Source organism: Pleurodeles waltl, chromosome 7, assembly GCF_031143425.1.
Source record: "Pleurodeles waltl isolate 20211129_DDA chromosome 7, aPleWal1.hap1.20221129, whole genome shotgun sequence".
Taxonomy (NCBI): Eukaryota; Metazoa; Chordata; class Amphibia; order Caudata; family Salamandridae; genus Pleurodeles; species Pleurodeles waltl.
In genome coordinates this window covers 472,584,471-472,610,706 of record NC_090446.1, presented here as the reverse complement: position 1 = coordinate 472,610,706, position 26,236 = coordinate 472,584,471, and the positions used below count along the sequence as shown (strand labels likewise).

The following is a 26,236-nucleotide window of genomic DNA, read 5'->3' as shown; positions in this document are numbered from 1 at the left end:
CAAAGACAATTGCAACCACCGAGATGCGAATCTACTGTCATTTACACAGGTACAGCTGACCAGTTGATGCATTGAAAGGCAGGTAGCTAAAACTCTTACACTCACAAGTATAGCAGAATACCAGTAAACACCGAGAAGATGCACTGGACTATTTTTGAAGAGAAGGGTGGTGTGTATACCAATTAGTCTCTGGGCAGTTTGTGATTATTAGACAAGCAGTCAGGGGTGCTGTGGCTGATTTACAGTACCAGTGTAAAACACAATTGCAGAACAACTCGGGTAAATACACTTTTAATTAGACAGCAAAGATAAGAAAAGAAAAAAGAATTAATTATTGGACATCTAGAATGTGTTGTACAAAACAGTGGAAACTGCCAGACGACTATCTGAACAAGATTGCAAAAAATAATTTCTAAAAAAATACAAAAAATCATCCAAGCAACTCAGACATGGAAAGAATCCTCACTACAGTGGGGCTTGGGATACTAAGTATTGGAAAGCCATCTGGCACAGAAGAAGAACAGTGCTATAATTAAGGACTTAGTTGGGAGAGAATACTGAAAGCAGCAGATGGGCCCTGCAGCACAACTATAGAATTATGAAGTAACTTCTGAAGGAATGAGCTAGTAGTCCAGTATATCGGCGCTAATGCATGAATATAGACATTCTGGCAACAAAAGATCAGACCAAAGTCAGGGTGCCTGACCTCAAGTAATCCTGTGAGAGGCCAGCACCTGCCTTTGCTCACAGTTGAGATAACCTCTTCATACGGTAAATGTACAGGCTGCAACTAAGCACACAAATGAAACTTGAGACAGGGAAAAGGCAGGAATACAAACATCCTGCAAGAGAAGCTAAAGAGACAGGAAGTGTAGGGTGGTGGAAGAAGGACACAAGAGGTGGAATCAAGACTAGGCAACCTTGGTATTTGGCAGCCCTTGCATTCTGCTGCGCCTGTGCCGAGATCCTACGTAAAACTTTGGGCCCTGCGCTTATTTATTTTGCAAACTCAGCACTGATTCAGTTGCTGGATCATGAAGACAAATTTACATTCAGAATTAGTTATTTTCGTGATTACTTTAGAGCGCCAAACACTGCCACCGAGCAAATGTGACACTAGACCACAATAGATATTGGCCTCAATCTTGATGTTAACAAACAGCAACATATAAACCGGACCAGAGATCAGCATCTCCCATGACATGAAGTACAAAAGTGCTGGTACTCTTCCAGACTGTTTGCTGGTACTTTGAAATTAAATAAGGATAGGTACATGGTACCTGCCCATTTAGTACTCTGTCTCATGATTTACAAGATGTAGTCTCATATTTGTTATGTTTCTGCACCTGTTCTTATCCATATTTCTTCATTGCAGCACTCGGGTGGAGAGCACAGGCGCTGCAAAGGCTGAGGCAGAGTCCAAGGCTGAAGCCGCAAAGATTGAGGGTGAAGGTGCAGTTTTACAAGCCAAGCTGAAGGCTGAAGCCATGGCCATAGAGACGGTAAGTGCGGGCAAAGTGCCAGGAACAAAGTTTAATAGGTGATCAGTGAGAGTACAAGCATGACAGCAGATATAGCGTGTGAAGGCAGTATGCTCGGGTAAAGGATTATGCTGATACTAAGTGAAGGTTTGGCATACTAAAGGCCAGCGAAGACCACTGAAAGTGACGCGATCTTTTTAAAGGGTCGTAGAGCTAGTGAGCAAACGCAGCACACCCGCAACTGAGCATGGATGTTCTTCTTCTTCTTCACAATATTTCTGTTGTGGGCTTAAATGCTGTGCATTAATCTACAGTCTGGTGGTTGGATCTGGAACTGTTGATTATGTTAAAAATAAATGATGTACACCAGCTCTGGAGCACAGTCTGTCCGTAGATAGACCCACAGTGCTGCACACAACGCAGCTCCATCTTTAGATTTATTTTTCTGCTGTACATCCTGATTTAGGAATAACCAGTGCTGTAAAAAGTGTGGAAGGTTTAGAAAAATTAGGAAATAGTAACTGACTAAAGTATGGAGGAGGCAATTGTTTTGGGGGGAGGTGGCCCAGTAAAGGTCAGTCAACTCACATAAGAAGGAATGTGAACGTTTTAAGATCCCTCAGAGACTAATTCCATCCATCCATGTCAAGAAAAACCCAGTGCGCTACAAAGAGCCGTACACTGGGGAAAAGAATGTAATTGAGTTTGCAGTTTAGTCTAAGAGTAAACCACTGCGTGAGGTATTTTTACTTCGTGAGTAAAAGTGTCCAGCTCGCCACTCCATGGCATCTGGTCAAAACTTTCGTTTCAGTGCGTTTGAGGAGACCATTAAGTATTTGAATCTGAAGAAGGGGAAATTCATGCCCTGTCCTAAAGAGTGGGGCAGTTAGTAATTCTTAACAAGGGGAGAATGATACTTGGAGATTTTCGCCGTGACAGGTCTCAAAATCCTGCTTGTGGTTAAATCCACCATCTGACAGAAGTGTCAGGTAAGATACATGAGCCTTATATAGTTCGTATCATACTTAGAAATAGCAGGTTCGATGGCATCTGTCGCTGTAGATACGCATGTTTTGCATAGCTCGCCATCTGGTGTTGGGCCGGAGTGTTACAAGTTGTTTTTCTTCGAAGAAGTCTTTCGATTCACGGGACCGAGTGACTCCTCCTTTTGTCTCCATTGCGCATGGGCGTCGACTCCATCTTCGATTGTTTTTTTTCCGCCATCGGGTTCGGACGTGTTCCTGTCGCTCCGAGTTTCGGAACGGAAAGATAGCTAATTTCGGAAGATTTTCGTCGGTATTGTTGCGTTCGGGATTGGCGTAGTTAGATTCAACACCGCGTCTAAGATCGAAGAGCTCCAGTGCCCTTCGGGGTAATTTTTTCGATCCCCTGTCGGGGCCTGGTCGGCCCGACCGCGTGCAGAAGAACGCCGATGGAACGGACCCCGTTCCGTTTCTTTCCCAAATGCCACAATAAATACCCCTATACAGACCAACACTTGGTCTGCAACCTGTGCCTGTCACCTGAGCACAGTGAAGACACCTGCGAGGCCTGTCGTGCGTTCCGGTCCCGAAAAACACTCCGAGACCGTCGAGCCAGAAGACTTCAGATGGCGTCCGCGCCGACAGCCCACCGGGAGTTCGAGGAACAAGAAGAGGAGGGAACCTTTTCGATCCAAGAATCGGACTCCGAAGGATTCGACGATACACAAACCGTGAGTAAGACGTCGAAAACCACTCAGAAGAAGATTTACAAGGCCCAGGGGACGCCACTGCCACCAGGCCATGGCTCGACCCATAAATTCGGTGACCGACCGTTGGCACCGAAAAAGGCCCAAACAGTGCCGAGATCGTCCGACTCCGGTCGAGACACCGGCACGCAGCCTTCTCGGGACCGAGAAAGTGCTGGAGACAAGCATCGACACCGAGATACCGGTGTAGACACGGCTCGATGCCGAGACAGCGGCACCGAAGAAGATCGACGCCGAGAGGTTTCGGCCCCGAAAAAGAAAAAAGTCACCTCGGAGCCGAAAAAAGATGCAGACAGGGTTTCGGTGCCAAAACAAACTGCAACCGACCCAGTTTCAGGCTCTTATACAGAAGAGCACTCGCTAACCTCCCAAATGCAAAAGCATAGGTTTGAGGAAGAGCTACACTCAACTGATGTAGACCATACGCAAAAGCGTATTTTCATACAGCAGGGGACAGGAAAAATAAGCACCCTTCCCCCTATTAGAAGAAAGAGAAGATTGGAGTTCCAAACTGAACAAACACCACAAACAAAAGTGGTGAAAAAAGTTACCCCACCACCCTCTCCTCCACCTGTGATTAACGTCTCACCAGCACAAACCCCATCACATTCCCCAGCTCACACCACCATGAGCCAGGGTGACCAAGATCAAGACGCATGGGACTTATACGACGCCCCAGTGTCAGATAACAGTCCGGAGGCATACCCTACGAAGCCATCTCCACCAGAGGACAGCACTGCGTATTCTCAAGTGGTGGCTAGAGCAGCACAATTTCACAATGTAAGCCTCCACTCAGAACAGGTCGAGGATGACTTTTTATTCAACACACTCTCCTCCACCCACAGCTCCTACCAAAGCCTGCCTATGCTCCCTGGTATGCTCCGGCACGCAAAAGAAATCTTTAAGGAGCCGGTCAAAAGTAGGGCAATCACACCAAGGGTGGAAAAAAAGTATAAGGCGCCTCCTACAGACCCGGCTTTCATCACTACACAGCTGCCGCCAGACTCTGTCGTTGTAGGAGCAGCTAGGAAAAGGGCCAACTCCCACACATCTGGAGATGCACCACCCCCAGATAAAGAAAGCCGCAAGTTCAATGCAGCTGGTAAGAGAGTCGCAGCACAAGCTGCAAACCAGTGGCGCATCGCTAACTCCCAGGCACTACTGGCGCGCTATGACAGAGCCCATTGGGATGAGATGCAACATCTCATTGACCATCTGCCCAAGGACCTACAAAATAGGGCAAAACAAGTGGTTGAGGAGGGACAGACCATTTCCAACAACCAAATCCGCTCCTCCATGGACGCTGCAGATACAGCTGCACGGACAATTAATACATCTGTAACTATCAGAAGGCATGCATGGCTCCGAACGTCTGGATTTAAACCAGAGATTCAGCAAGCAGTTCTCAATATGCCTTTTAACGAAAAAGAACTGTTCGGTCCAGAAGTGGACACAGCGATTGAGAAACTCAAAAAAGACACGGACACTACTAAAGCCATGGGCGCACTCTACTCCCCGCAGAGCAGAGGGAATTACAGCACATTCCGTAAAACACCCTTTAGAGGGGGGTTTCGGGGTCAGAGCACACAAGCCAGCACCTCACAGGCAACACCGTCCAGTTACCAGGGACAGTACAGAAGAGGTTTTCGGGGACAATATAGAGGAGGGCAATTCCCTAGGAATAGAGGAAAATTTCAAAGCCCCAAAACCCCTACTACTAAGCAGTGACTCACATGTCACTCACCCCCTCCACACAACACCAGTGGGGGGAAGAATAAGTCATTATTACAAAGCATGGGAGGAAATCACTACAGACACTTGGGTTCTAGCAATTATCCAACATGGTTATTGCATAGAATTTCTACAATTCCCTCCAAACATACCACCAAAAGCACAAAATTTGACAAAACATCATTCCAATCTCCTGGAGATAGAAGTGCAGGCACTATTGCAAAAGAATGCAATCGAATTAGTGCCAAACACACAAATAAACACAGGAGTTTACTCACTGTACTTTCTGATACCAAAGAAGGACAAAACGCTGAGACCAATCCTAGACCTCAGAATAGTGAACACATTCATCAAATCAGACCACTTTCACATGGTCACACTACAAGAAGTATTACCATTGCTAAAACTACACGACTACACTACAACTTTAGACCTCAAGGACGCGTATTTCCATATACCAATACACCCATCGCACAGGAAATACCTAAGGTTTGTATTCAAAGGAATACATTACCAATTCAAGGTACTGCCTTTCGGATTAACAACCGCACCAAGAGTCTTTACCAAATGTCTAGCGGTAGTCGCTGCACACATCAGAAGGCAGCAAATACATGTGTTCCCATATCTAGACGACTGGCTAATCAAGGCCCATTCGTTAATAGAGTGCTCAAATCACACAAATCAGATCATACAAACCCTCTTCAAACTAGGGTTCACCGTCAACTTCACGAAATCCAACATTCTGCCGTGCAAGGTACAACAATACCTACGAGCCATAATAGACACAACAAAAGGAGTAGCCACTCCAAGTCCCAAAGAATTCAAAATTTCAACACCATCATACAACGCATGTATCCAACACAAAAGATACAAGCAAAGATGATATTACAACTCCTAGGCATGATGTCTTCATGCATAGCCATTGTCCCAAACGCAAGACTGCACATGAGGCCCTTACAACAGTGCCTAGCATCACAGTGGTCTCAAGCACAGGGTCATCTTCTAGATCTGGTGTTAATAGACCGCCAAACTTACCTTTCGCTTCTGTGGTGGAACAACATAAATTTAAACAAAGGGCGGCCTTTCCAAGACCCAGTGCCACAATACGTAATAACAACAGATGCTTCCATGACAGGGTGGGGAGCACACCTCGATCAACACAGCATACAAGGACAATGGAACGTACATCAAACATTACTGCATATAAATCACCTAGAACTTCTAGCAGTTTTTCAAGCACTAAAAGCTTTCCAACCAATAATAGTTCACAAATACATTCTCGTCAAGACAGACAACATGACAACAATGTATTATCTAAACAAGCAAGGGGGGACGCACTCCACGCAGTTAAGCCTGCTAGCACAAAAAATTTGGCGTTGGGCAATTCACAACCAAATTCGCCTAATAGCACAATTTATACCAGGGATCCAAAATCAACTCGCAGACAATCTCTCTCGAGATCACCAACAGGTCCACGAATGGGAAATTCACCCCCAAATTCTGAACACCTATTTCAAACTCTGGGGAACACCTCAAATAGACTTGTTTGCGACGAAGGAGAACGCAAAATGCCAAAACTTCGCATCCAGATACCCACACAAACAGTCCCAAGGCAATGCCCTATGGATGAACTGGTCAGGGATATTTGCTTACGCTTTTCCTCCTCTCCCTCTCCTTCCTTACCTGGTAAACAAACTCAGTCAAAACAAACTCAAACTCATATTAATAGCACCAACTTGGGCAAGGCAACCCTGGTACACAACGCTGCTAGACCTATCAGTAGTACCCTACATCAAATTGCCCAACAGGCCAGATCTGTTGACACAACACAACCAAAAGATCAGACACCCAGATCCAGCATCGCTGAATCTAGCAATCTGGCTCCTGAAATCCTAGAATTCGGGCACTTACAACTTACCCAAGAATGTATGGAAGTCATAAAGCAAGCCAGAAGGCCATCCACCAGGCACTGCTATGCAAGTAAATGGAAGAGGTTTGTTTGCTACTGCCATATTAATCAAATACAACCATTACACACAACTCCAGAACATGTAGTGGGTTACTTGCTTCACTTACAAAAATCTAACCTGGCTTTCTCTTCCATTAAAATACACCTTGCAGCAATATCTGCATACCTGCAGACTACCTATTCAACTTCCCTATATAAGATACCAGTCATTAAAGCATTCATGGAGGGCCTTAGGAGAATTATACCACCAAGAACACCACCTGTTCCTTCATGGAACCTAAATGTTGTCCTAACTAGACTTATGGGTCCACCTTTTGAACCCATGCACTCCTGCGAAATACAGTTCCTAACCTGGAAGGTTGCATTTCTCATCGCCATTACTTCCCTAAGAAGAGTAAGCGAGATTCAGGCGTTTACAATACAAGAACCTTTTATACAACTACACAAGAATAAGGTCGTCCTAAGGACTAATCCTAAATTTTTGCCAAAGGTTATTTCACCGTTCCATCTAAATCAAACAGTGGAACTTCCAGTGTTCTTTCCACAGCCAGATACCGTAGCTGAAAGGGCACTACATACATTAGATGTCAAAAGAGCATTAATGTATTACATTGACAGAACAAAGAACATCAGAAAGACTAAACAACTATTTATTGCATTTCAAAAACCTCATGCAGGAAACCCAATATCAAAACAAGGTATAGCCAGATGGATAGTTAAATGCATCCAAATCTGCTACCTTAAAGCTAAACGACAGCTGCCCATTACACCAAGGGCACACTCAACCAGAAAGAAAGGTGCTACCATGGCCTTTCTAGGAAACATCCCAATGCAAGAAATATGTAAGGCAGCCACATGGTCTACGCCTCACACATTCACCAAGCACTACTGTGTAGACGTGTTATCCGCACAACAAGCCACAGTAGGTCAAGCCGTATTAAGAACATTATTTCAAACTACTTCCACTCCTACAGGCTGAGCCACCGCTTTTGGGGAGATAACTGCTTACTAGTCTATGCAAAACATGCGTATCTACAGCGACAGATGCCATCGAACTGAAAATGTCACTTACCCAGTGTACATCTGTTCGTGGCATCAGTCGCTGTAGATTCACATGTGCCCACCCGCCTCCCCGGGAGCCTGTAGCAGTTTGGAAGTTACCTTCAACTATTTGTATATGTATCATCTCAACCTTAAATAGGTACATACTTAGTCACTCCATTGCATGGGCACTATTACTACAATTCAACTCCTACCTCACCCTCTGCGGGGAAAAACAATCGAAGATGGAGTCGACGCCCATGCGCAATGGAGACAAAAGGAGGAGTCACTCGGTCCCGTGACTCGAAAGACTTCTTCGAAGAAAAACAACTTGTAACACTCCGGCCCAACACCAGATGGCGAGCTATGCAAAACATGCGAATCTACAGCGACTGATGCCACGAACAGATGTACACTGGGTAAGTGACATTTTCATTTTCCTTTTTCCCCCCAAGAATTCCACTAACTAATGAAAAATCGAAAACAGTATTGTATATAAATTAAAAAAAAACTTTTTATATAATTAACGATATATAGTGAAATAAGTAAAAACGTATGATAATATTAATTATGTTAAAATTCAAAATTGTATTTTGAATGAATGACATATGTATAGCAGAAAAGTAAATGAACTGGCCCGTGGCCAAAATGGCGACTGAATAACGAGGAATACTTCACAAATCAAAGTAGCCCTGCTGTGTCTGGGACTCTGCCAGAAACAAGTGGAAAAAGTTCCAATTTCTAGTGGCTATAAGTGTGGATGATGTGCTTGCTGTCCGGAGACACCATCTTACACACAGCACACCGAATGGTTTTCTGGATGGCGAATGAGAAGCATCTTCACAGAAACGTTCCTAAGATAAGAGCTACGCAGGTGGCTTTTATGGTAATTTGAGCCAAATCTCAAATGGTAGGTAGTGGGAATTCTTACATACAATATTATCACCACCATATTCTGTATAAGAAAACACGGAGGGATGAGAACATCTCTTCTTTGCGAAGAAGTTAAAGAACTTTGGAAATTGGCATTCAAGCAGACGATATACTGCTTATCCGAGGTTCGCGCATATATATATGGCCTAATGGACTCTGACCTGCGATTTAGGAGACTACAATGAGTGGGAGATCGACCAGCAACAATAGGTGGAGCAAATTTAGAGAGTAGCAAATGCTACAGATAGCTCTTCGTACCACAACGCAGCACTAGAAATACCAAAGATTTGCAGGAGGTTCTGGTAACCTAGGCCTCTGAGGGAAGTATTTTGCTGTCCTGGTCAGGGACATGCTTGAAAGTTTTTTTTTTTCTTCTCTATTGCTCTTGATTCCACCTAGTCACCCAGATACAACCGAACCGATGACATACTACACAAGTTCATTCAACACTCAACTCAAACTTAGGATACATCACCAGCTATTGATGTGAGCAGGCAACTACCCCCCCCCCCCCCCCCCAAACAAACACACAACCATTTACCCAAACAGCTGAAAGCATGGTTCCTGAGTTCATAGAATTCGGGCACTTGGAAACTACTGAAAAATACTGAATGCTACTCCCTTGTCCGCTTTGATAATGACGACTCACATTAAGATATGGAAATATCTTCTAGGTCCTTTCATATTAACAATTCCTAGTGGAGTCCGGTATGAAATAGTTATTTTCAAAAATGCACATTGTGATGGTGTCATGATTAGGGAAGCAATGAGGAAAGCTCCTTATTCTCAGAGAGTATCCATTGATTATTCATCACCTATGGGTTTCATAGAATAGTCACATCTTGGAAACTTAGCATAATCCTATTGATGTTAACGGGGCATTCATTTTATCTCCAGGAAAACTTTAAAATGTTATGCACTCAGTCTTTCGGCGATGAAGTGGTACGTAGGATAAACTCAAGATTCACCCTACTGTTCCTGAATTTGCCAGTACTTAGAGTCTTTGTTTTCTAAGACCCTTTGTTTCTAATGGGGAGGTACCTCAGTGCCTTGGAGGTTGAATAGTCCTTTCAGTATTAATCGGAAATAAAATACAGCTAGTTGCTACCTCTGAGGTTAAGGGCCAAGGAGTGTCAAACAAGGAATATGCACATTAATCACAGAATGTACTGCTGTTTGCCATCCGAAAGCCAACAGAACTTCGCTAGGAAAATTACCTGCACACAATATATGCACAGTAGCAAACTAGTAGATGGTATGTACAATAACCAGTGCATTAATGTTTGGATACCCACTTATGGATGAATGCAACACAGTGGGGAAGGTGAACATTACAGATAAAAAGTACCCTACCTGATCAAGGGCTCACCTTGCTTCTTACTCTGCAATACACAACCGCCCCCCTCCACACCAAAAGGTTGGCAGCTCCTAGATGAACAAGGTCAGTCTAGTGGTACAGTTGCAGGACAGTATTTCCAGCAGAGAGTGCCTTATTAACAAATTGTTCTTTTATTTAATGGATGTCATTTTGCTTTTTAATATGGTAGCTGGTAGTTTTGAAAGTAAAGAAAGACACTACAGAATACTTAGCCTGTGCCCTTAAAGAATCAAAAAGTTCCTTTGTGTTCTTTAGGAAAATCTTCTCTGCAGATAATGCCAAGAGACACTGTACCAGGTGAAGCTTCTATGGCAGCTTTCATAGGAAATACCAGGCTGAAGGAACTTGATATAATAAAATACAATGGACTTTATATAGGATGTACTGGTGGTGCAAGCTGCCACGGATTTATGCTAAACTGCTTCAGCTTCTAACCCACCAGCTGGGTACCACTTGGTATTCTATAACCAAGCTGTGCACCTAAACCAGATTAATTCATCAGAAAGAAAAATGTTGCGGGGGGAATATCTAGGTACAGCCACACATTGAGGAGGTTATTGTATTCTCTTTTACAAAACCTCCAACCATAAAAAAAGAACAGTGATTCACAGTATATAGGTCTTTCACAGTTATGAAGCTGTGGATTTTCAATGGATTCGCATGGCTTTGAACTATTTCCTACTGTCACGATTTCTTAGTTGATGACTCAGAATTCAAAAGAATGAGAATCATATAGTTTGTAACATGTCTCGTTTAGATACACATGCCCTGCATACTCCTGCCATCTACTGTTTGGGCTCTGATGTTTGCAAGTTGGTTTTCTTCAAAAAAGGCTTTTAAGAGTGGGGTGTATGGTGAGTCTACCCTTTGTAGGCAATGCACATTTGCAGTGACTTCATGTTAGATAATTTTTTTCAGCCACTGGGTACGAATGTGTACTGATGGGGCTCCGAGTTATGAGATGTTCTCAACGTTTTTTTTGGGTAGTACAGTGCAGGTTAGAGAAAAAGTACAAGTCCTCATCCAGTGACCCCATTTACCTCAGGCGCCATGTCTGCCTGACTGGTCGTGCAAACCACCTGCAAGCAGGCTTGTGCTCAAGTCCTACGTGACAACCAGCCACCTAATGAGGGAAGCAAGAAGATGGATGCAGCCAGCAAGAGGGTGGCAGTTACTCACTGGCACATAGCCAACTCTGGGGAATTGGTGTCCTCTCCCGCTACAATAGAGCCTACCGGGGGAAATGCAGTTGCCAGTGAAGCATCTCCCGAGGAGTTCAGGAAAATGGGTGGGAGATTGTGTCTGAGGGCAAGGCCATCTTTAACTCTACCATACGTGCCACCTTTTATGATGCAGATACACCTTCCTGGAGTTCAACACCAGCATCCTTCTTAGATGCCATAACTGGGGCCATATCTGGAGATATAAGCCAGAGGTTCAGCAGCATCTCTTCAACCTATCCTTTGTGGGAAACACCTATTTGGGCTTCAGGTTGATGAGATGTTGGAGAAGATAAAAGAAGCACAATATCAATGGGTGTTTTTCCAAATCCAGCTTCTAGAGGTTCCTCTTGGAGAGCAGAGGCCTCTGAGTGGCCAATGCCACTTTCCCTGATCCCACCCACTCATTCCAGAGACAGCAACAATATTTCCACTGGCATGCGGGCAGAGGTACACCACAGATACCTGCAAGGTCAACAGCAAGGGAAGGGGAAGGGCGGCTCTAGCAAAGGAAAGGGCCTCTATCTCTATCCAATGACTTGCCCTTCCCCACCCACGATCATGTGTCACCTTTTGTCAGGAGATTCAGGATTTCTTCTCCTGCTGGGAGGAAATCTCATAAGATCAGAGAGTGCTCACTGGGGTTTGCCATGTCTACTGCCTACAGCTTCCCAGACATTGCACTCTGCACACATACCTTCAGCAGAGAACATCTCAACCCTCTAGATGAAGAGTTGCAAACACTCTTCCTCAGGAAAACCATAGAAACAATGGCCTCTCATCACTGCTGCAGGGGCATCGACTCATTTCTCTCCCTCACCCCCAAGAAGGATGACTCCTTCAGACCATCAGTCTTGGACCTCAAATGCCTTAATCTATACACCTTGTCAGAACATTTCCACATGAGAACCCTGCAGGATGTCATTTCTATGTCCCCACAACAAATGTAGAACCACACTAGACCGGAAAGAGGCCTACTTTCACATCCCCATCCATCCCATTCACCAGTGCTACATCTGCTTTGTGGTAAGTAGTCATTACCAATTCAAAGTGCTTCTCTTTGGGGTTACCACTGCTCCAAAAGTCTGCACAAAGTACCTAGATGTGGTAACGCTCATTGAAGGAAGAGAGGTATCCACATTTTCCACTACTTCAACAACTTGTTGATCAGGAACGCAATCGAGCAACAATGCATGCAGGAAAGTCCCTCTTTTAAGATGGTTCCCCTCCACTTTTTGCCTGTTACATGATGTGGTTTTGACTGAAAGTGCACAGAGTTCCTGTTACCAAGGTCCCCAGTGCCAGACCTCTTTCCCAAGACTGAAAAGTTGTTTCCCCAGTTGGCAAATCCTTTAGCACCCTCTATAAGTCCCTAGTAAATGGTACCCCTGGTACCTCGGGCCTGTAGTGTTAAAGTGGATCCCTACGGGCTGCAGCATGAATTGTACCACCCTGAGGCACCCCTCACCAAGCACATGACAGGCTGCCATTGCAGGCTGCTTGTCTTGATATTGAAAACACAACATGGCCCATAGCCTGTGTGCCATGTCCCCCAACACTGCATACAATATATGTAAGGCACCCCGCTAGCAGATCTTGCAGCCCTAAGGCAGAGTACATTATATTACAATTGAAGACATATCTGCATGAGCAGATATGCCCATTCTATGTCTTTGTGAATTATCAGACATAGTTAGTGACCAGGGAAGCCATTTTAAATGCATGGGCTGGACACTGGTCTTTACGGGTTCCCCAGCTACACAATGGCTTCACTGAAGATAGAGATGTTTGGTAACAAACATCTTGTATTGGTGAATCCACATTGATGCCAGTGTTAAATTTACCAATACATGAACCCAGAGAGCACCTTAAAGGTGTCCCCTGAAACCCTGCCAGCCACTGGTGTGCTTGCTGAACAGCTTCTGCCAGCCTGACAACCGAGACATCGATTTGGAACCCTAGGTGCGAGCTTTCTGCTCTCAGGAGGCCCAGAGCAAAAGCCTGTCCAGGAAGAGGATGTAACACCCCCTTCCACAGGATGACCTGCTGATTAGCCTTCCTAAGGCGGTAACCCTTAGAGGGCTGCTGCCTTTGAAACGCAAATCTGGCTAGCCTCACAGCCACCCCTTTATCCAGAAGCCCATTTGGCACCTGGACAGGCGTAAAACTAGCTAGTCAGGCAGGCTTTGACAATTACAAGAAAGACGCCTCGTCCTCCAGCTGCTGAAACTTCCAAAAGCCTGGAAAAACTGCCAGCTTTCACCGCAGCACAAGGAACTCCTGTGGATTAGCGGGGTGGCTCCCCTATCTCCTTGCGGCATCCATGAACAGCTCAAGAGAACTCCTGACTGCCATAAACGACCCCAGACAACAACACTGCACCCGAGCCTCCCAGTCCCTGTTGAAGAGGGCCATGGGTGCCAACCTGGTTCCCAGCATCTCGAGAAACAAAGTCCATAGTGGGTTTTTCTGCTGCAACCTTCACACCAACGCCTGCAGCCTGTTTGTGCAGGCCCCCTTCAATCGCGACTGCCTCCGGTGCCAGCAACCCCGATGGTCAACTGCACCTCTGCACCCGGACTCCCTGGATCAAGGCAAAGAGGACCACTGGTGTTTCTGCATCCCCCAGACTCGTGAGACTTGAACCCACTTATTGGTATACCCAGTCTGGCTCCCCAGCCCACACCTGCAGCCTGTTCTGTGGGCCCCCCTCCACCGTGGCCACCACCGGTGACAGACACCTGATGGTCGAAGAATCCTCTGCACCTGGACACCCCAGACCGAGGAGAAGAGGGACCGCTGGTGTCCCTTTGTCCCCAAGCATTGCAAGACCTGAGCCTATTCGTTGGCTCAACCAAATTGGACGCCTAGTGCCAGCTGCAGCCTCTTTTTGCAGTGACTGTTCACCATGGGAATGCATTAAGCACCCGACGCTGTTCTGCACTCTGCACCCGGCCGGCCCCATGCCACTGATGGTGTACTGTTGGTGCTGCCTCGTACTCTACCCACTACTCACCTTAACTCCTGGAGATTGGTCTTGTAAGTCATTGTACTCTACCTGTTTGCAGAACTTGTTTTTCATCCTGTAGGATAACTTTGCAGAAATCGATGTGGCTTTCAGGGGTGGGGTGGGGCAGCTACTGCTTGAACAGCCAGGTCTTGAGAAGTCTTCTGAAGGTAAGGAGGGCCTTGGTCTGACGCAGGTGGGTGGGAAGAGTGTTCCACGTCTTGGCAGCGAGGTGCAAGAATGATCTGCCGCTGGTTGTAGTTCTGCAGATGCGTGGGACCGTTGCGAGGTCGGTGGAGCAGAGCTGTTGGGGTGTAGAAGGAGAGCTGTCTGTTGAGGTATTCTCGTCCGGTGTTGTGCAGTGCTTTGTGTCTCTTGTTGATGTGGAGCCAGTGCAGGCCTCTCAGGTGGCCTGTGATGTGGCAGTGGCGGGGATGTCTAGGATGAGGCGTGCAGAGGCGTTCTGGATGCGTTGCAGCCTCTTCTGGAGTTTGGCCATGGTTCCTTTAGAGGTAAAACATGCTTTGATGTACTACATTGAGAGGACCAAGCCCTTCCACGGTTTCAATCGGCTGTTTGTAGCCTGTTCAAAACCTAGCTGTAGGAAAATGCCTCTTTCTGATATGATAATCTTCACTTTTTGCCTGGTATCTGATGCAGTGTTGACAGAAGTGCACTGGGTTCCTGCTAACCAGGTCCCTAGTGCCTGATTTCTTTCTTTCCCTAAAACTGTACAATTGTTCCCCAGTTGGCAAGACCTTTAGCTCCCTTGTATGTCCCTAGTAAATGGTACCCTTGGTACCTAGGGCATAGGTCCCAAAGAGGGTCCGTAAGGGCTGCAGCATGTATTGTGCCACCCCAAGGGACCCCTCACCACACTCATGCAAACCTCCATTGCAAGCTGCATGAAATGGTGCAGATAAAAGTGAAAGCATGACATGGCACTCCCCCTGTGTGCCATGCCTGCAGACACTGCATGCAATATATTTAAGTCACCCATACAATAGGCCTTACAGCCCTAAGGTAGGGTGCATTATATTACATTTGGGGACATATCTGCACAGACAGATATGCCTGTGATGTCAATTAATTCTTAGACATTGCAAGTGGACAGGGAAACCATCTTAAGTGTATGTACTGGGCACTTGTGATTTCGAGTTTCCCAGCTACAGAACAGCTTCACTGAAACCGAAGGTGTTTGGTATTGAACATCTCTTATTAACAAACCCACACTGATTCCAGTCCTCTAGTGTGCTAGCTGATATTCCCCCACCCTGTGTTAAGTCAGGAAGAATGCCTGCTTTGGCAGGAGGAGTTTCGACCTCCAGTAGGATTGCTAGTGCATTTGCCTACAAAGGCCAGGGACTTCAAAGTCCCTGCTGCCTTTAATCTGTGACTCCGTCTTGGCACCAGGATAGGTGGGAAATTATTTAAGCAATAGGCCTGTTGTTCCTCCAGACCAGGCACACCCCTAAGATGGACATCCTGAGGTGCTCCAGGAAAGAAGGGTTCCGCCATCCTATTTCTGGTGGAATTGTGAACTATGGGATAGGGTTCTGCCCACTCACCACAGAAAGTGGTCATACAGGGGTTGTAATGACCCCCCGGGGAAGTAGCCAATTGGTTACTACCCTTTTTTCCTCTTAACACCCCTAAATTCAGTATTTAGGTGGCCTCCTGTCATTAGGAACTCAGATTTGTCTTCCTGGAGTGGAAAGGAGGACAAAGAAAAGCCCACTACCCGAGAACTGAGGACTACACCACCACTTGGTACAAAACCTTGCCTTGCCACTGGACCTCGACAATTACCCAGCCTCGGCTCATCCATAAAGTGGTGTCATCTCCCAAAGCTGTGAAGGAGTGACCCACGACTTCACCTTGCCAGCAAAAACTCCCTAGGAGCAGCTTCCCGTATTCTGAAGGCACCAAAAAGACAGACAGCAACAGCCTCTGCCCGCGCAACCCTGCTGGGCAAAGCAGCAGTGAAAAAGAATCCCACAGCCTAGTACCAGTGAACCTACGGTGCCTCTGAGGCACTGCGACCCTCAAGAACTGAAACCACCTTTGGTTTGTCTGAACAACAGCCCAACTGCTGCCTCTGTTTGCTGTACAGCATTAACCGCGGAAGCTTTCGGCAGCGCAACCCCACCAGACAAAGCACCACTGCGCACCAGCCTCCCCAGCCTGAGTTTCAGTGAACCAACAGTGTCCCTGACAACCGGAGCCCCCCTGTGCATTCCACCAGACAGGCCTCCCAGTCCCTGCTTGCAGCCTCTTTTTGCCAGGGCCGTTTCCCATTGATTAAAACAGGGCGCCCAATGATGAAATGCACCTTTACATTTATACACCATAGACATAGTTACCTTAAGTCCAGAATAACAGTCCTGTAAGTTGTTGACAAGTACTTGTATGCAGTATATGTTTCCTTCCCATAGGATAACATTACAGCTTTAAAGCTACAAATGCAAGTGTATTTTTCTATACTTTAAAAAATTGATAACTCGAAAAGTGCTTACTCAGTTACGAAGTTCTTGGTGTTAAAATATATATATAAAAATTGGTTATTTTTCTAAATTGGTGTAAATCTCCTTGAGTGTGTTAATTATTTATTGACTGTGTATGCAACAAATTTCTGACACTCCCCTCTGAGAAGCCTAGAGTTGCTCGACCACACTACCAAAAAAAGAGCATCTTGGGGTTGTTAAAGCAAGCCCCTGTCTACTTATAAGGGATACCTGGACTCTTTATAGACAGCCTGCCTCTTTTTGGTATACTGTATAAAGAGCCAGCTTCCTACACTCACAGATGCCACTCTATTTCCATGGCCAGTATCCCCAAATAGATAGATGAGGGCATCCAAAATTACTACCATATAGCAAAAAGAGACCTTTCCATTACCCCCAGGACACACTGTACATGAAAGAAAACAGCAACCAAGGCCCTCCTTAGTAATATTCAGACAGTTTTAAGGACCTTATTTCAGACATCTGCATCATCCAAACTCTAATCACTGCTTGCAGGGACTACTGCTTTGCAGTCCATGCGAAGCACGTGTATCTACAGCAACACTTGCTATGAGCAGAAAATGTTAGTTATCCTTGAAGCATCTGTTTATAACTTGTAGTGTTGTAGATTCATATGCACCCCCCATTCACCCGGAAAGCGTTTATCACTTAGCTTGGTTTCCCAATACACAAGATGCACCACACTGCTTTCACTCTCCACTCCATACTTACTCTTCCCAGCTGTGGAAAAAGCAGTTTAGAATGGCGTATGTGCCCATGAGCATTGTCCACTAAGGGTGGAGTCACAGTGCATCCCGTAGCTTGAAAGCCTTCTTCGAAGAAAAACAACTTGCAAATGTCTGAACCCAACACCAGGTGGGAGGAATATGCAGAGAATGTGCATCTCTAGCTACACACTACGAACAGATGCTTACAGGGTGAGTAACACTTTCCTTTTTTCATGGGAGGGCAGAGAGTCCATCAGTGGGAGCAGAGTGCTTAGATTAGGAATGATAAATGAGGAGGGCAAGCACACAGGAATAGAGTTTCACAGAGGGAGATATTACCCCTAGATGAAGGCGAGGCATAGAGGAAGAGAGGGAAGGTGCACAATTGTTAGGACATAGAGCTAGTGGACAAGAGGAGAGGATGTGTCAAATGGTCAGATTGAAAATAGTAAATCACTAGTCTTATTCACTTTAGTGAGTTCTTATGTCACTGGTGTTTTATGCATTCACATTTAATAATGACCTTCCTATAGAATGCGGAGATGGAGCGCCTTAAGAAGGCCCGGGACCTGGAGCTGATTTACGTCAAGGAGCAGAACAAACTTGAAGTGGAGAAGGCTCAGCTCCTGGCTGCCCTCGAGATCAAGAAGTTCCAGGAAATGACAACAGCCATCGGAGCTTCCACTATCCGGGACATTGCTTTGGCTGGGCCCGAACTACAGGTAAGCTGGAAAGCTAGGAGAGCCTGCTCTGTTGTCTAAGCTTGACACAATTGCTGCTTTATGTTTGTGCTACAACCATATACGCAACGGGAGGCTCCAGCGGAGTCTGGAAGTTGTGAGATATATTATTTTAAATCAGTCTGTGGAACGCTGGTAATTCTGCTAAAAGCTCTGTCACAAGCCCGACCAAAGCTAAGCCCTACAAACCTGTTGGAGGCACACCCTCACAGAAAATCTTTCCATTTAATCTTTTTGTCAAATTTCCTGCAACCATTTCTGCTTTCAACTATGTTGCAACTTCTTGCACTTTTCTAATAATTCATATTTTGTGAAAGAAATGTTTTGTGAAGGGGCAACAGGTTCACTAGTGAACATGATTGTAATTTAGAACCGTTCACAAATATAATCGTTTGGAATTCTTACTATGATTATTATTCTTCATTGATCACTTTTAGACAATACATCACATTCAAAATCAGGTTTTTTAAATTCTGAAGTCACAACTTGAAAAAATTCATAATTGTACATTTAGAATGTGTAAATGGTTATCGTTGGAACCTCTGTATGCAGATGAGAAATGTTTAATTTGGTGTGGTATCCCGTGTCCGCTTTCCCTGTATGTTTGAGATGGTGTCTGGAATGCTGAAAATGAATGGCGTAATAATGTTGATGTATGGTGTGGAGAGATGCAATTGAAGGGAGGCTGAACATCTGACAGGACCTATCTGCTGTTGCTGTAACCTAAGGACCTAACAAAAAATAAAATATTCCTCCGACACTTGTATAACGACCCTCACTTCCGACAGCAACATCTGGGCACTTCAAAATTGAATTTGCTGTTAATCCTAGTAGAGTTTCAGAAATAGAAATGTGGGAAGTAAGCACCCACTTTGGAATATTTTCGTAGTTAACATTTGGGATATAGGAAAGTTTATTCTGAGGATTACAAAGTGTGAATCCAGGAATACCTACAATTTATTTGTGGAATTATTACTCTGAAAAAGTATGAAATTTACATCAAACAATTGTAGAGTTTGACATTTATGAATGTTTGCATTTGGGAAATGTGGGAAAGAAGGTCTTGATTTTGAGAACACAGCATTTCAACTTTGGCAATTCCAAAATTTAAATAGGTAGCAAGTGAAATGTCACTCAGGAATTCAACTGTGATAAATTTGAGAATTACAAATAATTTTGTTCTACATTTTACACTGGAAACCGTAAATTCTAAATGAAGACTATTTTCCTTTTTCTCTGCAGGTGAAACTTCTCCAAGGCTTGGGGCTTAAATCCACACTGATAACAGATGGGTCAACTCCCATCAACCTTTTTACCACAGCTAATGGCATGCTGGGATTGCTCCCCAAATCCATCCGGGAGGATTCAGAATGAGTAGTTGAAACTGGGCTGTGTGAGCCTGGAGGAGCCATCACTGCTTTGCAGGTAGCCAGGATACATGAGAGGAGCGCCACTGTACCCATCACTCTTTAAGTCTCCTCGCACCCCCCCCCCCCCCCCTTTCTTCTCTTCCTCTTTTCTACTATGTGCCCCCCTTGGCTATAAGTGCTCAACTGCTGTCTCCTCTGTCTTGGACTTGCATGGTGAATAAAACATCATTATTTTTTCCTACCGTTTATACTACCACAGGCCCAGTGTCTATTGACACTCATGCATTAAACTATCAAAACCTTGGCTGAGATTCTTCTCTGCTGTAAAAACCTTTTCGAACCTCTGCTGACTTATACCACTTTCGGACAGCATCGTGCCACCTCTGGTTTGTATTTACCGTGGTGGCTAGCCCATGTGCCTTAAAATGCTACAAATAAAGCAATCTCTTAAACCATATGCTGTGTAGTATGTTTGTGTATGTAACCGAATTGAGGGAAGTGTGCTAGATAACAAAATAGAGTTTTCTTTAATTGGTGAGGATTCAGTGCTCTTATAGTTGCACTCCCTGACTGTGAGTGCAACTGAAGTAACACCCTAGGAGGGAAAGCACAGTACTACTCTTGCAGGAACCAGTCCTGGGCAACGATATGAGAACTGCTGCAGAGCTTCCCACATATCTGTGACCTCACAAATGTTCTAAAGATGTAACCAGCACTGTGACATCACCGTCCCAGCCAATCCTACTCTGAGATCACCAGCTAGGCCAAGGAATTCGAGTATATACTAAAGTGGTAAAGTCCAGAACTGATACAGCGCAGACATTCAAATGTGGTTCAGCCTCTTAAGAATTTGGGTACAGTTCAGACCTTGAGTTCAGTGAGTAGGAAGGATGTGGGATGAGGCCCTAAGGAGTACTTCAGTTTTGGAACTAACTGAATGAAAGACCATTGGATCATACTTGTGTCGTTGCTGGAAATGCATGGTGAGATGTGAGGACTTGTTACCAAATTCATTTATTAGAATACCCTTAGAATATTCCTAAAGTGAATAACCTTGAGTTGCTATTGTATGTTGTGTATGCAAACAGAATTAGATTTGAAATTTGAACTGTGCTCCATGGAGGGTGGTATGGTTTACACACCATTCAGTGTTGTCATTAGTCGCGAGCATGCTAGACTGGGGTATCCTAGAACCTAATTATCTTAAGGGTTCCCCCTGTAACTTTAACTGCCCCTCTTAAGCAATTATATAACCCTTAAATATTACGACATTGACCAAATTTATTTATAGAGTGAATCAAACTACTGAAAAGCAAGACATCCAGCCACACATTTACAAAAATATATTTTTTTCTAACAAACTCCCAACCATTCACAAATCTACTGTGTACACGAGCATATTTTTTGAAAACTCATTATTTTCAGTGTATGAATAGCATTGATGTATTTTCAGTATTTTTACCTGCAAAACTACTGTCTGCTTTTGAGCTTGCAACCACTTCCACCTCTTTTTTTTCTGAGCCATGGACATTTTAGATACTTGACCTCCAATACAGATCTTCTCGCTACTTTGCCTCTGTGTCACACTCCTTCTCTCTTAAGTCTTCTTAATTTCTCCTTATCCTTTGCTGCAGTTTCTAATCCATTTTTTCTTAGGCACTCTTCTGTGTGCTTGTCTCTTCACCACCCCTATTTATTTGTTTTCTATGTTTTTATTTTTATGTTATATTCTATGTCGAGGTCTCCCTTGCCTTCTGGTTAACTCATTTTTCCGCTCCAATCCCGTCATGACACTTCCAGTTTTTTTTACTTGTGTGCAATTGCACCCTAAGCATCACCAGCGGTTCAACGTGTTGCAGTGTGTATCATTGTTAGCATCATGCTCTGATTATGTTTTATTCAAATTGATCCTTCCCTGCAGCAGAAACGTGACCCGAACGTCCATCCCCAGATCTCAGGCGTGCTGCTGCAAGCAGAGGGGTATTACTGTTGTGCCAAATGTATTGTAGGAACACCAGCTAGAGCTGCATTCCCATAATATAGGCCTTGGCGTGGATATATGTTCCTGCATGCTGACAATCTGACAAATGTTACATTCAATACATCCTTCATCCCCCCCCCCCCCCCACCCCGCCAGCAAAACAAGGTGCTGAAAATCTAACACCCAGCGATAGAAACCTTAGTACGAGTACATGTAGAAAATATATGATCATATTAGGTTTCGGCATGGCTCTGGATAATATCTACAGCCAAAAGATAGGTAGTTCCCTCTCAGTTTCATTGGAACTTTTCCAAATGCACTGCACCAAATTTTTCATCTTTGTTTACCTCAAACACTTTGAAAACCTACACGTGTTTGAGAATACAAATACGGAAGAAGCCTTAGTAGTGATATGTTCTTGCATCATGAAGTCTGAAGGAGTTACCATCTTTAGGTGCAAAAAATCTAACAAATGTCATGATCAACATGTTATCCCTGCCAGACCATCCTTGCTTTTTCACAGCGAATCCGGTCTGATTTGCAGTAGTAGATATTTTAGTACATAATTGGAAAGTATTAGTTTTCACATTTTCCAATTTGAAAGGTCGAACAAACAGTTCACCACAAACAGCATTCTGTTACCATTCAGTGATCTGTGCTAATTTTGACTGTACAGACTATACCTAGGAAAATCCATACATGTTTGGCATTTCTATACTCCGGCCATTCAATGCATTGTTTCCTTGGTTGCTGTCCTGGGATTTCAGAATTGCAACAAAATAGTAATAACATTTGTTTTAAAAAAATGAAAAATCTTCATATATTTTATGAAATCTTCAGAGTGCACGGAGAGATTAGCACACAGGTTACACCAATACAGTGCCCTAAATGTTTACAGTGAATTTGGATACCACACTAAACAGCTGATTCAAATAGTTAAAAGCAAATGTAGCAAGCACCAATAATGAAGTTGTACTGTATATATGATGTTACACTGTCTCTGTTTTTATTTCTCTGAAAATGATTACTGACAAGAAATGTATAGTTCGATGGCATCTGTCGCTGTAGATACACATGGTATGCATGAGCTCGCCATCTGGTGTTGGGTCGGAGTGTTACAAGTTGTTTTTCTTCGAAGAAGTGTTTTCGAGTCACGGGACCGAGTGACTCCTCCTTCTGTGCTCATTGCGCATGGCCGTCGACTCCATCTTCGATTGTTTTCTTTCCGCCATCGGGTTCGGACGTGTTCCTGTCGCTCCGGGTTTCGGAACGGAAAGATAGCTGAAAACGGAAGATTTTCGACGGTATCGTTGCGATCCGGTTCGAGATAGACACATACGACGACGCGTTGAACATCGAAGCGCTTCGGTGCCCTTCGGGGTAGATTTCGGCACCCCGTCGGGGCCTAGTCGGCCCGACCGCGTGGAGAACAACGCCGATGGAACGGACCCCGTTTCGATTCTGCCCCGAATGCCACAACAAATATCCTTATACGGACCTACACTCGGTCTGTAACCTGTGCCTGTCACCCAAGCACAGCGAAGAATCCTGTGAGGCCTGTCGGGCGTTCCGGTCCCGAAAAACTCTGCGCGACCGTCGAGCGAGAAGACTGCAGATGGTGTCCACGCCAAAGGAGCGTCGACAGTTCGAGACAGAAGAGGAACAGGAGGAATCCTTTTCCATCCAGGATTCAGACTCCGACGAGCTAGACTCTACAAAAACTGTGAGTAAGACGTCGAGATCAGAACTTAAAAAAGGAAAGAAGGCCCAGGGGACGCCACTGCCAACCGGCCATGGCTCCACCCAAATTCTCGGTGACCAACAATCGGCACCGAAAAAGGCCCATTCAGTGTCGAGATCGTCCGACTTCGGTCGAGACACCGGCACGCAGCCTCCTCGGGACCGAGAGAGTGCTAAACAGAAGCATCGACACCGAGAGTTCGGTGTCGACACGGATCGACGCCGAGACAGTGGCGCCGAAGACCATAGAGGCCAAGAATTTTCGGGACAGAAAAAGAGGAAGGTTACCTCGGAGCCGAAAAAACAATCAACAGGGTTTTCGGAGCCGAAAAAAGCGACATCAGACCCTGTTTCAGGCTCCTATACTGAAGAGCATTCTATGTCTTCACAAATGAAGAAACATAGATTTGAACAAGAACTGCAATCCACTGACGTGGATCACACGCAAAAGCGTATCTTTATTCAGCAGGGGACTGGGAAGATCAGTACCCTTCCACCTGTCAAACGAAAGAGAACGCTTCAGTTTACTCCTCAGCAACAAACAGCACAAAAGGTAACACCTCCTCCCTCGCCTCCACCTGTAACTCCGGCTTCGCCAACTTACACCCCGTCACATTCGCCAGCTCACACCGCCATGAGCCACGATGACCAAGATCAGGATGCGTGGGACTTGTACGACGCACCAGTGTCTGATAACAGCCCAGACACATACCCAACTAGGCCATCACCACCGGAAGACAGCACAGCCTACTCACAAGTGGTGGCTAGAGCAGCACTATTCCATAATGTGGAACTACACTCGGAACAAGTAGAGGATGATTTTTTATTTAACACCCTCTCTTCAACCCACAGCTCCTACCAAAGCCTGCCGATGCTCCCAGGCATGCTACGCCATGCAAAGGACATTTTCAAGGAGCCAGTTAAAAGTAGGGCAGTGACGCCTAGGGTGGACAAAAAGTATAAGGCGCCTCCTACGGACCCTGTATTCATCACCTCTCAGCTGCCACCAGATTCTGTGGTGGTAGGGGCTGCCAGAAAACGGGCAAATTCACACACTTCTGGGGATGCACCTCCCCCAGATAAAGAAAGCAGGAAGTTCGATGCAGCCGGGAAGAGGGTTGCTGTCCAAGCAGCAAACCAGTGGCGCATCGCAAATTCACAAGCGCTGCTAGCGCGATACGACAGAGCCCACTGGGATGAGATGCAGCATCTCATTGAACATCTCCCAAAAGATCTGCAAAAAAGAGCAAAACAGGTTGTTGAGGAGGGTCAAAACATTTCCAACAATCAAATACGCTCCTCCATGGATGCAGCAGACACGGCCGCAAGGACCATTAATACGTCGGTTACCATCCGTAGGCACGCATGGCTCAGAACGTCTGGATTCAAGCCAGAAATTCAGCAGGCAGTGCTTAACATGCCAGTAAACGAATAACTTCTGTTCGGTCCGGAGGTCGACACAGCCATAGAAAAGCTCAAGAAGGACACTGACACTGCCAAGGCCATGGGCGCACTCTACTCCCCGCAGAGCAGAGGATCTTATAACACCTTCCGCAAAACACCTTTTAGAGGAGGGTTTCGGGGTCAGGCCACACAAGCTAGCACCTCACAGTCCGCACCGCCCACCTACCAGGGACAGTACAGGGGAGGTTTTCGGGGCCAGTATAGAGGGGGGCAATTCCCTAGGAATAGAGGAAGATTTCAAAGCCCCAAAACCACTACCAACAAGCAGTGACTCACACGTCACTCACCCCTCCCACACAACACCAGTGGGGGGGAGGATACGTCAATATTACGAAGCATGGGACAAAATAACTACAGACACATGGGTCCTAGCAATTATCCAACATGGTTATTGCATAGAATTCCTGCAATTCCCTCCAGACATACCACCAAAATCACAAAATTTATCAAAATACCATTCACAGCTTCTAGAGATAGAAGTTCAAGCACTACTGCAAAAAAAATGCAATAGAATTAGTACCAAGCACACAAATAAACACAGGAGTTTATTCACTGTACTTCTTGATACCAAAAAAGGACGAAACACTGAGACCAATTCTAGACCTCAGAGTAGTAAACACATTCATCAAATCAGACCACTTTCACATGGTCACACTACAAGAAGTGTTACCATTGCTCAAAAAACACAACTACATGACAACCCTAGACCTCAAGGACGCATATTTCCATATACCAATACATCAATCACACAGGAAATATCTAAGGTTTGTATTCAAAGGAATACATTACCAATTCAAAGTATTGCCTTTTGGTTTAACAACCGCTCCAAGAGTATTCACAAAATGCCTAGCGGTAGTCGCTGCACACATCAGAAGGCAGCAAATACATGTGTTCCCGTATCTAGACGACTGGCTAATCAAAACCAGTTCGCTCACACAATGCTCAAACCACACAAATCAAGTCATACAAACCCTCTACAAACTAGGGTTCACCGTCAACTTTGCAAAATCAAACATTCTGCCAAGCAAAGTACAGCAATATCTAGGAGCCATAATAGACACGACAAAAGGAGTAGCAACGCCAACTCCACAAAGGATCCACAATTTCAACAGAGTCATTCAACACATGTCTCCAAAACAAACAAACAATACAAGCAAGAACAATACTACAGCTCCTAGGCATGATGTCCTCATGCATAG

At 45.1% G+C, this 26,236-nt stretch overlaps 1 protein-coding gene across 2 annotated transcripts in view; it reads left to right on the top strand.

The window, feature by feature from the left end:
* Positions 1-20,307, top strand: part of MVP (major vault protein) — a 230,952-nt gene extending 210,645 nt beyond the window's left edge. For both annotated transcript variants that reach the window (XM_069244081.1, XM_069244082.1), the window contains exons 15-17: positions 1,376-1,502; positions 18,276-18,464; positions 19,725-20,307. In XM_069244081.1, coding sequence (XP_069100182.1) covers positions 1,376-1,502; positions 18,276-18,464; positions 19,725-19,856 — 448 coding nt within the window. In that variant the 3' untranslated portion in view covers positions 19,857-20,307. The remainder of the gene's footprint in view (positions 1-1,375; positions 1,503-18,275; positions 18,465-19,724) is intronic.
* The last annotated feature ends 5,929 nt before the right edge of the window (positions 20,308-26,236 follow it).